At 44.3% G+C, this 14,970-nt stretch overlaps 1 protein-coding gene across 5 annotated transcripts in view; it reads left to right on the plus strand.

Moving 5' to 3' along the window:
• Positions 1-14,970, plus strand: part of GATB (glutamyl-tRNA amidotransferase subunit B) — an 89,764-nt gene that overhangs the window by 32,796 nt on the left and 41,998 nt on the right. For 3 of the 5 annotated variants that reach the window (XM_086704114.1, XM_086704112.1, XM_025921991.2), the window contains exons 4-8: positions 1,988-2,186; positions 2,646-2,768; positions 11,459-11,572; positions 13,677-13,761; positions 14,477-14,536. In XM_086704114.1, the coding sequence (XP_086560240.1) occupies positions 1,988-2,186; positions 2,646-2,768; positions 11,459-11,572; positions 13,677-13,761; positions 14,477-14,536 (581 nt within the window). The remainder of the gene's footprint in view (positions 1-1,987; positions 2,187-2,645; positions 2,769-11,458; positions 11,573-13,676; positions 13,762-14,476; positions 14,537-14,970) is intronic. The other 2 variants (XM_086704110.1, XM_086704113.1) reach the window with 2 other exon arrangements.

Consider the following 14,970-nt stretch of genomic DNA (forward strand, 5'->3'; position numbering starts at 1 on the left):
ATACTGTAGCTTTGCAGATGGAGTGATAGCTTCCCTCTTTGAAGTTGAAGTTACCAGTAATAGGACTGTCTCCTCCAGGGACATTTCTGTCATCTCACGAGGAGCACATAAGTGGACAATAGTAAGCGGAAACATGAACCAGAAGCCTCGACTAATGACAGTAATTGTGCAGTAAACCCAATATTAACCTGCTTTTTCCTTAAAATTATAGTTTCTTCTTTAGGAGAAGCCAGGGTGAAGTAGAGCCAGTTTTTCATAATGTTGAACTGAACCGAAACTGTAACGTTGAGTGGGTTTCCCAAAATAGTATTTCATTTGATCTGAGCCTCTGATTAGTAAGTATGCCCTTTCTTCAGATTTAGAAAAACGATAGCGAAGATATTGCTTCCCGTTATTCTCCTTGAACTGAAGATGAGGGTGAGCTGGTTGTTAGTGGGTGAGGGTGGAAGTGCGATTAAATACAAAATGCGACTGGAACCTTATTTCTCCAATTGCTTGCTTGCTGCTTTCCCCTCTGGCTGCCACCCGTTAGCAAATTCTATCGCTTGGTAGGATGAAGGGAATGAAACTGCATTTTTTTCCATCTTTTGAGAGTGCTAATCAGTTCGGTTAAGGTGGGAGACTTAGCATGCAACTAAAATGAGATGTTTTAATTATCTGTGGCTTTCTGTTCTTTCTGGCCCAGGTGGCTCAGATAACCAGAGTTAGTCTTGCCAAATTTTACATGGAACATACTTCTGTAAAACGTCTTTGTTGTTTATCTGAATAAACAGTTCATTCAAATCCAAATATGACTGAGCATCCTGTAATTTATTCAACAACCCTATTCAGAGTTTAATTTTTATACATTGTGACTTGCTATTTCAGCACAGAGTTGACCCAGTGCAGTGGTTCTCAAAGGGCGGTCCCCGTGCCACTAGGATCAGCATCTCCTGGGGACTTGGTAGAAATATAAATCTCAGGTGCTGCCCCAGAGCTGCAGAATGAGAAACTCTTCGGGTGGGGCCAGTCTGTTTTGACCAGCCTGCCAGAGGACTCCTGATGCAGAGGAAGTGTGAAAAATGCCAGCCTGGTGGCTAAGAGCAGAGTGTGGAGCCAGACCATCCGGTGTTCAAATCCTGACATGGATACTTACTAGCCCTGTGGCTTAGGACAACGCACTTAACTCCTTCCCTGCTCCGTATCTCCCTCATAGGGTTGTCGTGAGGATTAACTGGTATGAAGAACTCAGAACAGTGTCTGGGACCCCATAAGCACTGCGGGGGCTTCAGCTGCTACTCTCTGTTCTCCAGTTCTCCATATCAACCTCCTGTCTCTTTAATGTGTGCTGATGCATGTGTGCGTTTGGAAGTCCTTCCACCTCTACTTAGGAGGTGAGGGAATCCTTGCAACATCCATCAGTATTTTAGTACTACATGTTTTCTTAGCCGAGTGTGAGTGTCACAGCATTTTCTAGCGAGGGAAATGGGAAGTTGGGTCATGGAGGGCAGCTGGCATGATTGGTTCCCTTAAAGAGCAGGAACAAAACAAGCGTAAAGGCACTAGCAACTGCTGTCTCCCGCGCTGAGAGTAGATGGCAAAATGCTTAGCCAGCACTTCCTAATAAGGAGGGTCTGTCAAGAGCCCAGTAATCAGATGCAGGGTTTAGGCTAATGAGCTAAGTGGAAACAATAAATTCTTCTCTTAGAGGCCTCTGACAATGAGATTATTGTTATTCCCCAATTTGTAGGGAAGATGGGATTCGTGTTTATTGCATCATGATTGGGGGTTGGGGGAGGTTCAGGGAAGGTAAGGGAGGGGGGAAAGCCAGAAGAGGCCAGGTTAAATTACAGCTAAATTGCCTAAACTAATTTTCTTCTCCTTTTCCTTTTTTTTTCTGTTGTGTTTTTAAGTAAACCTCTAGTCTTAGTGACATAAAAAGAAATAGTGAACTGGACTCCCGCTCACATTTATGGCCTAATCACTGTGTAACTCATGTTGTGTGCAGGCAGGCTACCAAATTACTCAGCAGAGACTCCCGATTGCTGTGAATGGGAGCCTGGCATACAGTGTCTGTGTGGGGAAGAAATGGAGGCAGGTGATCACCAAGACCGTGAGGATCAAGCAGATCCAGCTGGAGCAAGACAGTGGCAAAAGCCTTCACGATGAGCTGCGGTCTCAGACACTCATCGATTTGAACAGGGCAGGTAGGCTTGGAGATTTTCTCTTGCCTTTCCTTCCAGCCAACCCTCTTCCCCCCTAGAGTTTTCCCAAATCAGTTGAGGAAATAGGCCCAAGAGTTTCACAGATCCAGATCAAATATCAGCATTGGTATTGGCACAACTGACTCGAGAACTCAGCCTGAACTGTGATTACCATTGGGCTTGCTAATAACCCACCAATAACTGTGATTATCGTCAGGCTTGCTAATAACCTATCCCTAAAATGTGATAAATGTAGCCACCTCGTCACCGACCCCACAGCTCGATCTCTCAAGCAGACACTGAAAGAACCAAAGTTAAAAATCAAAATTTGAAGGGGAGGAGAAACCATTCAAAGGCTAGAACCCGTGTTGAGAGTCCATCAGTGATGCAGGGTTTTCCTGAGACTTCAGCCTGATTTATCTGGAGAGCTGCGGTCAGGCTGACCCTGCCTCTCTTTGGTAGGAGTTGGCCTTCTGGAAGTGGTGCTGGAGCCGGACATGTCCTGTGGAGAAGAGGCAGCAACAGCCGTCAGAGAGCTGCAGCTGATACTTCAAGCACTGGGGACCAGCCAGGCAAATATGGCAGGTAGAAGCCACAGAGGAGCTGTCGGTCGTGTCCCTCCTTCTTGATCTTCTTTTTCCGCTTCCCAGGTGTCTTCTCACTGGAGTGTTTTCTGCGTCAGCTGCATTGCGGTTGTTTACGTGTTTTGTCAGCCTTTAGACCTCTGGGGTCTTTTTCCTTAGAGTTTTCCTTGGGTTCCTTAATGAGCCCCTAGTCAAAACTAAACACACCAACAGCAACGGCACCAAGGCACTGAGCCCAAGAATATGAGATTAGGAGTTGTTAAAAAAAAAAAAAAAAAATTCAGCTGAGTAAATTTGAAGATGAGACTGGCTTTATTTAAAGATTCATGAATCAGGCAGCGTCTCATCTAGCTAATAGGAGGTAGCTCCAAGGAGTTGTACAAAATGGAAGACTTTTATAGAGAGAAAGGAGTGATAAAGGAAGTTTTATAGCAGAGAGTGGATTGTTTCAGGTAAGGTCACCTTTCTTTGGGGGGCGGGGTCTGTCATGCAGATTACCTCTCTGGTGTTGATCAGGAACTTCCAGGTCAACTGGATAAAAGGTCACGGTCCTGGGAGAGGCTGAAACTGCACTTAAGTTTTGGTTTGCTATACTGGGAGTGAGACGTTCTTTCTTTCTTTCTTTCTCTCTTTCTTTCTTTCTTTCTTTCTTTCTTTCTTTCTTTCTTTCACAAAGGACTAGATGCGACTAGATGCTTTCTTCTGGCTTCTTCTATCCAAATGTTTTGCACCAAAATTAGGGTCAGTGAAATAGTGTGTTTGAACAGTTTTATCTTTCTCATAAGACATTATATTTTCCAGAATAGCTCTCAGTTTGTGAGTCTGTGCAGGTAGCACTTAGTTGCTACTTGATGATTTTTATTTGTGTCTTTCATTTTGTGGAATTTTCATCCAACTACAGCTGAAGCCCAATTACATCAAGTATAAGGCAAAGTTATGATTTCAAAATATTTGAACTTTGGGATAATATCAACTTCATTAGAAATGTAGTAGGAAATCAAACAAAAGAAACACCTGTGCCATTGGGACCAAGCAAAATGTATGTTTTAAGTGTTTGCAAATTGGATATAAAGATTACAAGTTTGGGGGGCACCTGGGTGGCTCAGTCAGTTAAGCGTCTGTCTCTTGATTTCAGCTCAGGTCATGATTGCAGGGTTGTGAGGTCCAGCCTAGCATCAGGCCCTGGGCTGGGCGTGGAACCTGCTTAAAATTCTCCCTCCACCTCTCCCCCTGCCCCTCCCCACCTCACTGTCTGTCTGTCTGTCTCTCTCTCTCAGAAAAAATAAAGATTACAAATTTTGGTCAAACTCAATTTCTTAATGGTTCCTCTCATGGCCCCTTCCTAGCACTCCTTTTTTTTTAACTTTATTTATTTATTTTGAAAGAGAGGGAGAGAGAGGATGCATGCAAGCTGGGGGAAGGCAGAGAGAAAAGGAGAGTGAATCCCAAGCAGACTTCGTGCTGTGCTGTCAGCATGGAGACTGATGTGGAGCTCAAACTCACACACTGTGAGATCATGACCTGAGCCGAAATCAAGAGTGGGATGCTGGATCAGCTGAACCACCCAGGTGCTCCTCCTGCCCTTAAGTCACCAAAAGCTAGCCTCGCCCATGATTGCCCTCTATTTTCTGTTCCCAGGGGCTTTAAACAAAACTCTTGCCACTCAGCATTCCTTGAGTAGAGAAAGGCAGGAGTGGAGAAAAGATACAGATTCTGCATATACAGTTGTTAATTCATAGTTCAGTAGTGTATTAGAGTACTCCAGTGAGACAGAACCAATAGGATGTGTGTATATGTGCACGTGAATGTCATATGTATGTATGTTTATATATGAAGAGATTTATTCTAAGGAACTGGCTGATGTGATTATGGAGGCCAGCAGTCCCATGATCTGTAGTCAGCAGGCTGCAGGAGGGCTGGTAGTATAGTTCCAGACCAAGTCTGAAGGCCCGAGAACCAGGAGAGCCGGTGGTGGAAGTTCCAGTGTGAGGCTGAATCCGAAGGCTGGAGGAGACCAGTACCCCAGCTCCACGACAGGCAGGCAGAGAGAGCAAGTTGCCCCCTCCTCTACCTTTTGTTCTCCTCAGGCCTCCAGCAGATTGAATGAGGCCTACCCACAATGGCAAAGGCAGTCTGCTTTATTCAGTCTACCAATTCAAATGTTCTCTCCTCCAGAAGCAGCCCACAGACACACCCAGAATACCGTTTAACCAAATACCTGGGCACTTTGTGACTCTGTCAAGTTGACCCATAAAATATACCATCAGAAAGTGGTCACAGTGGATGCCAGTAAATACCATTTGAGGATGATGATTCATCTCCTTGTTGGTTTATAATACTATTTACCAACCTTTTGATGTCCCACATTATATTTGCGTGTTACAAAAGGACTTCTGAAATTGTAACGCCACATTTGTCACAGAGAACATGTTACAAGCAACAAACTGTAACATTGGAGCCCCATACAAGTTGAATTTGAAGACAGAACTTGCCTATTTAGTATCTACTTTAAGCTAAACACTGGAAAAACACAGCTACATGAGTCTGCCTACAATTTGGCTTTATAGAAGCGAGGCTCTGTTGTAGGGTAAGAGAACTCTCCATTTCAGATTTATGGTTCACGCTGCTTTTTTACCCACAGAACATAAATGAAATATGGGCAGGTTGGATGGTTATCCATTTATGCACTAAGTGTTGATTCTCTATCACTTAAAAAAATTTTATTATTCCATTCTTCCTCAAAATAACTGTGATTCCTAGCAAACCTATGGAATAATAAACGGACCACCTGTTAGCTGAGAAATAGTCCCATCTGGGTCCTTGCCAAGAGATAAACCATAACGGCAAGAACTCATCAGTCGGTGACAGCTGAGAGGGTTCATTAAATCTCATTTGTTGTGACACTGTTTGTTGCTTTTAAATACAAATCCAGCAGCTTTGCCCCTAGCACAGCAGCAGAGCGGCTGCGGCTGTTCTGAGTGATATGGGGAGGGAAGGTCCGCATAGAGTCTGCAGGGGTCGAGCTTTTTGTGCTGTTAGTATTTTATCAGCCCCAACCCCTTTGATCCTTCTTCTGCCCCACCACCGTAGGACCACTATGCTGGCATTGGAGACTGCAGTCTGAGAACTGAGGACCACCCTAGAAGGGACCAGTGGACCCCCAGGGTGTTTTTGGAATGAAGCTTCAGTTGCTCTGGACTGTGATTCAGTGAGTTCCTGATAGTTTTGCTAATGAGCATGGGTCAGCTCAGCCTGGGTTCCTGAAGTCATTTCCTTCTCAGTGGACGTTTGCCACTGTTGAGATCCTCAAAGCCATCTGTAGAGTTGAGTGTGCACTGAAGTAGACATTTGACATGGTTTCGGTGATAACGTCTGCCATTTTGAACGGCTAGCCTGTGCTCATCAGCTCACCAAGCATTTTTAAAAATTACCATCTCGTTTAAACTTTACGGCCTTCCTGAGAGATAGGTGCTGTCACGCCTGTTGTATAGGTGAAGAGGCTGAGGTTTAGAGAGGTCGTGTTATTTGCCCAAGGCTCACAAGAAGTGACTGAGCTGGGATTTGAGTCCAGGTGTGTCTGAGCCCAGGAGCCCTTCCTCTAAACCCCGCATCACACTGCTTCCTAGAGGCAGCCACAACGGTGTCACAGCCATAGATGACACCTTAGAGAGGCAGGATGGCAGAGCATGGGTGCTGAGGATGCTAAGGTCCCAGCCCTGGGTTGGGGCCCTGTCCTGCCTCTGGTGGCCGAAAGAACCTGGGCAAGGGGTTTTGATTTCTCTGAGCCTCACTTTCCACATTTATGAAGCGAGTCCCCAGATACTTGTGTATGGAAAGGGAAAGGTCATCACATAGGGCTGGGCAGCTGGGTGTGGTGTCACTGTGCACTGAGACATGGAAGACGGGGAGAAAATCTGGAATTCCATCTTGGGTATGTGAAGTTTGAGATGCCCAAAGGGTGTCTAAGCGGCTTCATCTAAAGCTGCATCGTAGGAAATGAATGTGATAAAGTGTATAAAACTTCTCACAAGCGCTGACAAGTAGCATGTGCTCGGTAAACGTTAGGTGCTTTTATTAATGATAGTAAGTACTGTTGCTTTTACAGAACCACCACTCACTTTGGGTACATAAGCTTTGCGAAATATGTTCAATAAAATTTGGTCAGTGTGTGTGTGTGTGTGTGTGTGTGTGTGTGTGTGTGTGTCAGAACTTGTTATTTAAGTCCTGGAGAGCATCCAGTGATCCGAATGAGATAGCTTAACAGACCTCTCTAAATCCTCAGGCCCCTGCTGTTTACAGAAACAGTTTTCTGTCCTGATGGTATATTTCTGATGTGTGAATGTGTTCTTAGAAAAAAAATATGTAACTGCACCATATCACTGCGCTCAGTGGTATCGTTTTTTAGTTTTGCTGTTACAAATCTCTGCTTCTGGAGGGCAGAAATCGAGCTTGATAATGCTCTCATGATGTGTGAATGAAGGCCCCTCACTCAGTGCTGCAGAATGCATTGAGGTAAACCTGACTGGTAAGGCTTTTGTGCACTGGAGGCAATTTAACTTAATTTGTTTAAAAGGTATTTTGTCTTCACTGGATAGAATGTCTTTTGTTAATGCTTGATACTATATTTGAATCCAGGCTAGTGGACTCTCTTTCAACACTGCAGGATACTAAATGATTCCTCTCAGACATTTATGTAGCATGGCCTTCGCCGGGAGAGACTGAAATTCATGCTCTTGTTCCTTATCCAAGTTAAAATTCTAAATTGCAAAAGATGGTGCCATTTTTAAAAGCGGGTGAAGTCCCACTCAGGGTTCCCTGAGTTCAAAAAAAAAAAGTTGTTTCCCAAGAAGTGAGATTTGGTTGAGCACAGCTCAGCATACTTTAGAAGTTTTCCTCTGAGCTGAATAGGCCTTTCAGATGATTCCAGCTGTAGATCAGTCCTATTCAGACAGAAGTTGAGAACTTATCAGGAGCCTCTTGTGAGACAGTAACCAGTCTGCTTACTCATTGCTCAGGAAAATACCAGAGTTCTGGCTTCTCCAACAAGGTATTAATTTTATTGAATAGTTACCTTCTGCCAGATCCAGCTCTAGATTCTGAATATGGCAGTGAAAAAGACAATGGCATCAAATAAGACTGAAAAGAGTTGACAAGGGATAGATTACCAATAATGAGAAGAAATTTGGATTTCATCCCAAATGCAGTGGGAAGTCATTGAAGGGCTTTTAAGTAAGGGAATGACAGAGTCTGAAGAACGTTGTAGAAAACCACTCTGGCTGCTGTGTTGAAAGTGGATTTCAGATGAGTAGGAGTAGAAGCAAAGAGACCAGGAAAGAAGCTCTTATAGTAGACCAGATGAAAGAGGATGCTGTTTTGGACAGGGTGGCATCAGGAAAGATGGAGAGATCAAGCTGAGTAGACTCAAGGTGGATTTTAGAAATCATGGGATTTGTTAACAGGCTGGTGTGGAAATCAAGGGGCAGGAAGAAATCAAGGATGTCTTCAAAGAAGCTTGAGGAGCTAGGTGGTGCTGTTGGCTGAAACTGGGAAGATGAAGATGAGCATATTTGTGGAGGGGAAATCGGGATTTAGTTCTGGAAAGTGAAATGTCTGTGAGATCTCCAAGTGGAAGTGTCAGGTGGAGGTAAGGGTGGGGCTCAGAGTAGAGGTCTGGGCAGAAGAGAGAAATTTAGGACTTAGCAGCACATTGGTGGTATTTATAACTATATACCCCTCCAGAGAGAGTGCAAGAAGAGGGTCCTGAATTAGATGGGGAAGAAAATACCAGCAGACGAAATGCAAGTAGAGTGTCCAGAGAGGTGGGAGGGAAGCCAAGAGCATATAAGGTCACGGCAGCTGAGAGAGGAAGGTAGTTGAAGAAGGAAGGATTAGTCGGTATGTTGCATGCTTCTGGAGTGTCCAGCAAGGGGAGACAGAACAGGTCCTGTGTCCACTGCATTTGGCAGCCAGGAGATTGCTGGTGACTTTAGCGAGGAATTTTCAGAGAGGCGGGGACAGAAGCGAGACTGAAGAAGGTTTAGGAGTGAACGGGAGGTGAGATGGTAGAGACAAGATGTGCAACAAGCAAGCAAAACCTGTGGGAGAGGATTTGCTGGAAAGGAAAGCAGAGAGGCAGCTTAGTAACTGATGGAAAGCAAATGGGGTTCAAGGGACTAGGGTTTGTGCTTTGTTTGGTTTGTTTTTGTTTTCCAGGAGCAAGACTTTCTGCGTGTGTCTCTATTAGAAGTACTGCCGAGAAAGCAAGGGGGTTGACTGATGTGGGAGAGAGGAGGTAGCTGAAAGAATGATGTTCTTCGGAAGGAGGGTGGGTGAGGATTTGAAATCCAGGGACAGTCCTAAAGAGACTTCCATTTCGGTCCTAAGGATAAGATTAATTCAAAATAGACTGTAGTCATGTGCTAAGTTCTATGGTATTGACCGTGTATATTCTAATCATTCAGAGGAGCCACCAGCGGAGGCAAGCTTATTGATGAGAGCTTCTAGGAGGAGAAGTGGTAACACTTAAGTGGGATCTTGGGGGATGAGCAGAGGCTGAAGAAGGGACAGTAATAGTGATAAAGAGGACGTGCAGGAGCCAGTGGAGTGGGCAGGGGCTCCTATGCAGAAAGCTTCCCTGACTGGAGGAAAGCGTTCTCGTGGTCTGAGTAGCAGAGAGAATGTGGGTCGCGTCAGCCAAGACTGGATGACGGCTCTTCAGTACCAAGCAGAGGAGACAAGATGGTCCAGCAGGAGCTGGCCCTGCACATGAGCAAGCAGAGAAAATGATGAAAGCCACATCATAGCAGGATGAAAGTCATAGCCACATTGTGGGTGACTGGACAAGGAGGGGTTGCTGAACTACAAGTCAGGATGTGATTCTGAAACCCGGTCTGAAGTTCCGAGCCCTCCAGCGAGGGTGGCCGCAGTGGAAAGAGAGAGGAAGTGACAGATGTGAGGGGGGTTGGGAGAGAAGAACTGACAGGATCTAGTTGTCAGTTTGGACGTAACAGGAAAAGAAAACAGAGGCAGTGTAGATGACTTCAGGTTTCCTAGACCACGAGTCTAACGTCAGGAATAGTTGGGACTTCTTGACGTTCAAGGAGGCACAAATTGTCCAAAATGTTGAGAAGTCTGTGCTAGAGATGTAGATTAATTTCTGAGCTGAAAGCACCTTTTTCCCTGACGGTCAGCGTGGGTGGCACTTGGGGTCGCAGAGTGGGGGAGCTCATCCTTTGTTCTGGGGGAACAAGTGGAGAGAGTAGGGCAGGCAGTGGGTGGCCGGTGGTCTCAACCTTGCAGGAGGTTGAGCCCCACATCAGCATTTGGGGGAGCAACAGAGACTAAGACCATGGAATTTCTTGGCATGGAATTTATGTATCCTGTTTCATTATTTTAATATGCTTTTGCTGCGGAGTCTTGGAAAATGAATCTCCTGATTCAGCCCATCACAGCCCTCAGGTTTGGCACGTCCTTTTTAAATTTAAGAACCAGGGGCGCCTGGGTGGCGCAGTCGGTTAAGCGTCCGACTTCAGCCAGGTCACGATCTCGCGGTCCCTGAGTTCGAGCCCCGCGTCAGGCTCTGGGCTGATGGCTCAGAGTCTGGAGCCTGTTTCCGATGCTGTGTCTCCCTCTCTCTCTGCCCCTCCCCCGTTCATGCTCTGTTTCTCTCTGTCCCAAAAATAAATAAAAAACGTTGAAAAAAAAATTTTTTTTAAAAAAATAAAAAATAAATAAATTTAAGAACCTGCCTAGGAAAACAAAAATCCAGCATTTTGCCCTCACGTTCTGTTCAGTTTTGAATATTGTAAATGAAACTGGAGAATAGAGAATCTGAGTTTTACTTCATAGGGTATAAAATGTGATTGTTTTTTATCTTCATCTACCTATTTGTCTTAGGATTTTGTCTCTGTCTCCTCCTCAAGGGCCTCTTAGTCCTCTCCACAAACCACCTGCTTCCTTAGGGGTTATTGCTCCTTATCTGAAGGGGCTTTCTGGGTCAGAGAAGGGCCTTCCAGGAGGGAGGTAGTCCCCTCTGAGTTCCTCCACAGACTCACCCCTTCATAACAGCACTGTCTGCTGCAGCAAATCCTTACAGCAATCAGGAAGGGTTCAGAGTCCTGTTTGTGGAAAGAAGAGATGATTGCAGGACCCAGAGGAAGGAGGAGGGGAAAAGCCCAGGTTTCTGGTATTTGCCCTTCAGCTGTAAAATCTCAAGGACTCCCTTATGGATCTCCTGGAATCACTGTTGGAAATCCACCTTCCATTGGAGAGCTGTGCAGGGTTATCAGATGATCATTTCTAATGCCTTCCTGCCAGCTCAGCTCTCACACTTTGGATAAAAACTCAGGATAAAACTACAGAGTAATTTTCCATTTTGACAGTGTTGTTTTTCTTATTTGGCAAAAAATTAGATTTCTGCATCTGGTACCTCCAGAATTTCTCCTGTCTTCTGCACGTGCACAGGGGCGTACAGATATGCACGCACACATAAGCTCACACCTCAGATGCCTTAGGACTGTAATTCTCGTAAGTGGGCAGAAGAGCTTCGGGACCAACCATACCTTCTCTAAACTTGGGTTGCCATAACTGACTAAACAGCAAGTGGAGTTAAATATTACTTGCCGGGAGACTTCAAAAGACCACGTTGCCTCAAAGAATTTCTAAAGAGTTGTCTTTTTTCTTTCCTTCCAGAGGGCCAGTTAAGAGTGGATGCCAACATATCTGTGCATCATCCTGGGGAGCCTTTGGGCGTTCGAACTGAAGTGAAGAATCTCAACAGTGCCAGGTTCCTGGCCAGAGCAATAGGTGAACGTCAGCTATTACTTTTAATCTTCCTTTTGTATCCATTATCTATTGCTTTGTAACAAGCCACCCCAAACCTTGGTGGCTTATACAGTCACCATTTCAGTTTTCACAATTCTACTGATTAGATCCTGCCTCAGCTCATTCATGAGGCTGTGGAAGCTGGCACCTCGGCTGAAACAGAGGGTCTAAGGCGACGCCACTCACATATCAACACCTTGGTGCTAGAGGTCTGCTAGGCTTCTCTTTCCTTGTGGTCCTTCTTCATTCGCTTGCCTAGCCTGGACTTTCTTGTTTGGCAATGGGCATTCTAAGGGAATGAAGGCAGAGGCCTCAAGGCTTCTTGAGTCCTAAGCTCTAGAACTCCTATAGTGTCTCTCTCTTCCAGCACATTTGATTCAAAGCAGATTCAAAGGGAGGATCCTTTTTATGGGAGGGTCTGCAAAATACCGTAACTCTGTTTTTCTGTTTACCACATTCTTTCTGACCTGCATGAACTTTACAAAGTCATGTTTATTCATTATACATTGGCCATAATTTGACCTCACTGGTCAATATATTTTTCTGCTTCTTACTATTTTTACTAATAGATTGCATGTGCCTATATAGTCAAGTTTTGGTCTTATTGGAGCTCATACAGTCCCATGACATTGCTGACTGTGAAGACATCTCAGAGGCCTAAAATATTCTTTAAAACCAAAAGTATCTGTAGAGGAAGAGAGAATGTAGGGAGGGATTGAGTTTAAAGTGCATTCCTTCAAGGATGCACAGAGCACAAGCTATCTGGATATATTGCTGTGTGTTGAGTAGAGTCTTGGGTCTTGTTGAGAAAAGCATTGGAAACAATAGAGCAGAGATTCTCTAGTCTTGTGTGAAACCTTATCCTGAACCTGAAATGATCAGCCTCAACAAAGATACTGTGAGTACAAATTTTCAGAAAAAACGGCATCCTAATGGTCAAGGGGGATAACTTACTCAAGGGAAAGGGGTAAGGGAAGGTTCCCACATGAAGATAGACCAAAGAGGTGGGACTCTTCTGTCTCTAAAAGGAGATACAGTCCATGTTTATGAAGCCATGAAAGGTTTGGGTCAGGGAAACCCTTACAGCGCAGTGTTATGAAGGGGAAGCTTGGCAAAAATAGAAGAAAGCTCTGCCTCACCCTGTGAATAGTAAGTGTTCTGGAACTCATTACTCTAGGAGGTGGTGATGCAACCTAAAAAAACAAGCAGCAAGATTTTAGGTAGGCTTATCCATAATGATTTACAAAGGAGCTCCCGAGACAGAATTCTGCCTGTGTTCTCACTTGGACCGGAAGAACCTCAGATTTACTATGATGGGCTTAATTCTCCAAGCCCATGATTTTTCCACCCCACGTTTCTCCCTACATCATGCCTAGTAGCTATCGTCTCAGTGGGGGAGATGGGGAGCAGAAACTGACACATTTTGGTGTTGCTGCTGCTTGTCAGCTCAGGTAAAAAAGTTTGGATTCGGGTGCGGGAAAGTGGTATTTGATGGTGTGGGGAGTAAAGGGGAAGCTTAAGCTGCTTTCAGAAAGAAGCTTAAGAGTTGTGGCTGTTTCTTGCTTACCACAGTCTGCCTGGTTTGGTGGTGAGGGAGCATGGCATAGAGCAGTGGCTCTTAATCGTGTGGGGTCATAGATCCCTATGAAAATTTTGGACTCTGTCTCCAAAAAATGTACAAATGCACACACCCACATTTTGTGTATAATTTCAGGAGGTACCAGAACCTCTTGAAGTCTGTCCATGGATCCCTGGATAAGAACTCTTGATTGGCAGCGGTCCCTGATCTGGAGTTAGTTGGCCTAGATATTGGTCCTAACCCTTCTTCTACCAAGAGCTGTAAACTGGACTGGGTCACCATGAACCTGAGTTTTCTCAGAAAGTGAGGAAGCAGAACTTCCTAAAAGGCCCTTTCCGGCACCATTATCCTATGATTGCAATGCAAAAATATAGCCTATCAGGGAAGAATTATTATGAACAACTCTCTTGATTATTTTTGACTTGAAGATTGAAAAAGATTTCTAATTATTGCTTGATTGGATTAAAGGAATCAAAATATGATACTAAATTACTATGTTTTTCTTAGACTATGAAATTCAGAGACAAATCAACGAACTTGAGAATGGATGTGAAATTCTGAATGAAACTCGCTCATTTGACTACAAGCTAGGGTGAGTTTGCTTTGACAAGCATCTTGAACACAGTTGGGTGGGGCTCCAATCCAGGCTCACCACAGGCAAGCCCTGTGACCTTGAAGAAGGTACTTAGCTTCTCTGCATGAATGCTTTTCTCACTAGTGCAATTGGGAGAATACTGTATGCTACAAGGATAGAATATCCTGTAGGGCTGGCAAGAGGTTGAAATTGAACCAGACTTGTACATAAGTACTTATTATGTTCTGGCCTTTCATTTGCTTCTAGTTTACCCACTTTATGGCAAGAATTTCTACTTCCTTAAATTCTATCAGACTTAAGCTCTACCAGTTCAAGCTAGAGGTAAAGAGAGCTTAGGGTTGGTTACAGAGGTGTCCTTTGTTTTGTTTTGCTTTGTTTTGATAACTTTGACTCTGATATTCTGACTCCGAATTTTGAGGATTTTGTGCTTTTAGCAAGAGACCGAAAAAAGCTCAGAAGACGAGAGTTTGAGCTGGTTAGAAGCCGGAAACATTGAAGCAATTTCTTCTCTCTTTTTTTAGTTAATCTAAATATTTCTCTTCCATTAATATAATTTTTTCATGGAGTCACGTAAGTGTCTGCCAAAGAAGGTGAAAGAGCTTGAATTTGCCCGTGGCTCTTATTGATAGGGGTAACCCATTTCCCTTTGCACATATGTTAGGTGGTGCTGCGCGCAATGTTTGTGTAACGTTTTCTTATTTAACCGTCATAGGTGCACCGTACCGATGAGAGACAAAGAAGGAAAACAAGACTACAGGTGGTTACTCCTCTTGTCAAAGTACCATTACATGTTTGGGGTCAGGGGCGTATTTCAAATCCACTCGCAGAGTACCATAATGATCCTGGATAGTTTTTAAGAACCACTTTGTGTTTGTATTGTTGCATGATGGAAAATCTGGACTTCCTATTTTATGTGTATACTGAGAGAAAGAATGTTTTCTTCTTTTGGTAGCCTCAGAGTGCCTGATTTGACGAAATTCAACTGTTGGAAGACACTGTTGACTCACCTCTGTGTGAGAGTTGTTGAGCTAAGAGGGTGGCAGTTGAGGATGGGGCCTAGGATGTTCTTATATTCAGTGATAGATAAAGTAACACACTGAAGATCCTTGAGAAGATATGGGGAAAAAAAGAGATGCATATGTCAGTGGCATTTCCCTTCGTATCTCAGGTGATGCTATTTAATTGATAAACTAAACAACTTGTACT

This window comes from Puma concolor, chromosome B1 (assembly GCF_028749965.1).
Source record: "Puma concolor isolate L17-30 chromosome B1, mPumCon1.1.hap2, whole genome shotgun sequence".
NCBI classification, from domain to species: Eukaryota; Metazoa; Chordata; class Mammalia; order Carnivora; family Felidae; genus Puma; species Puma concolor.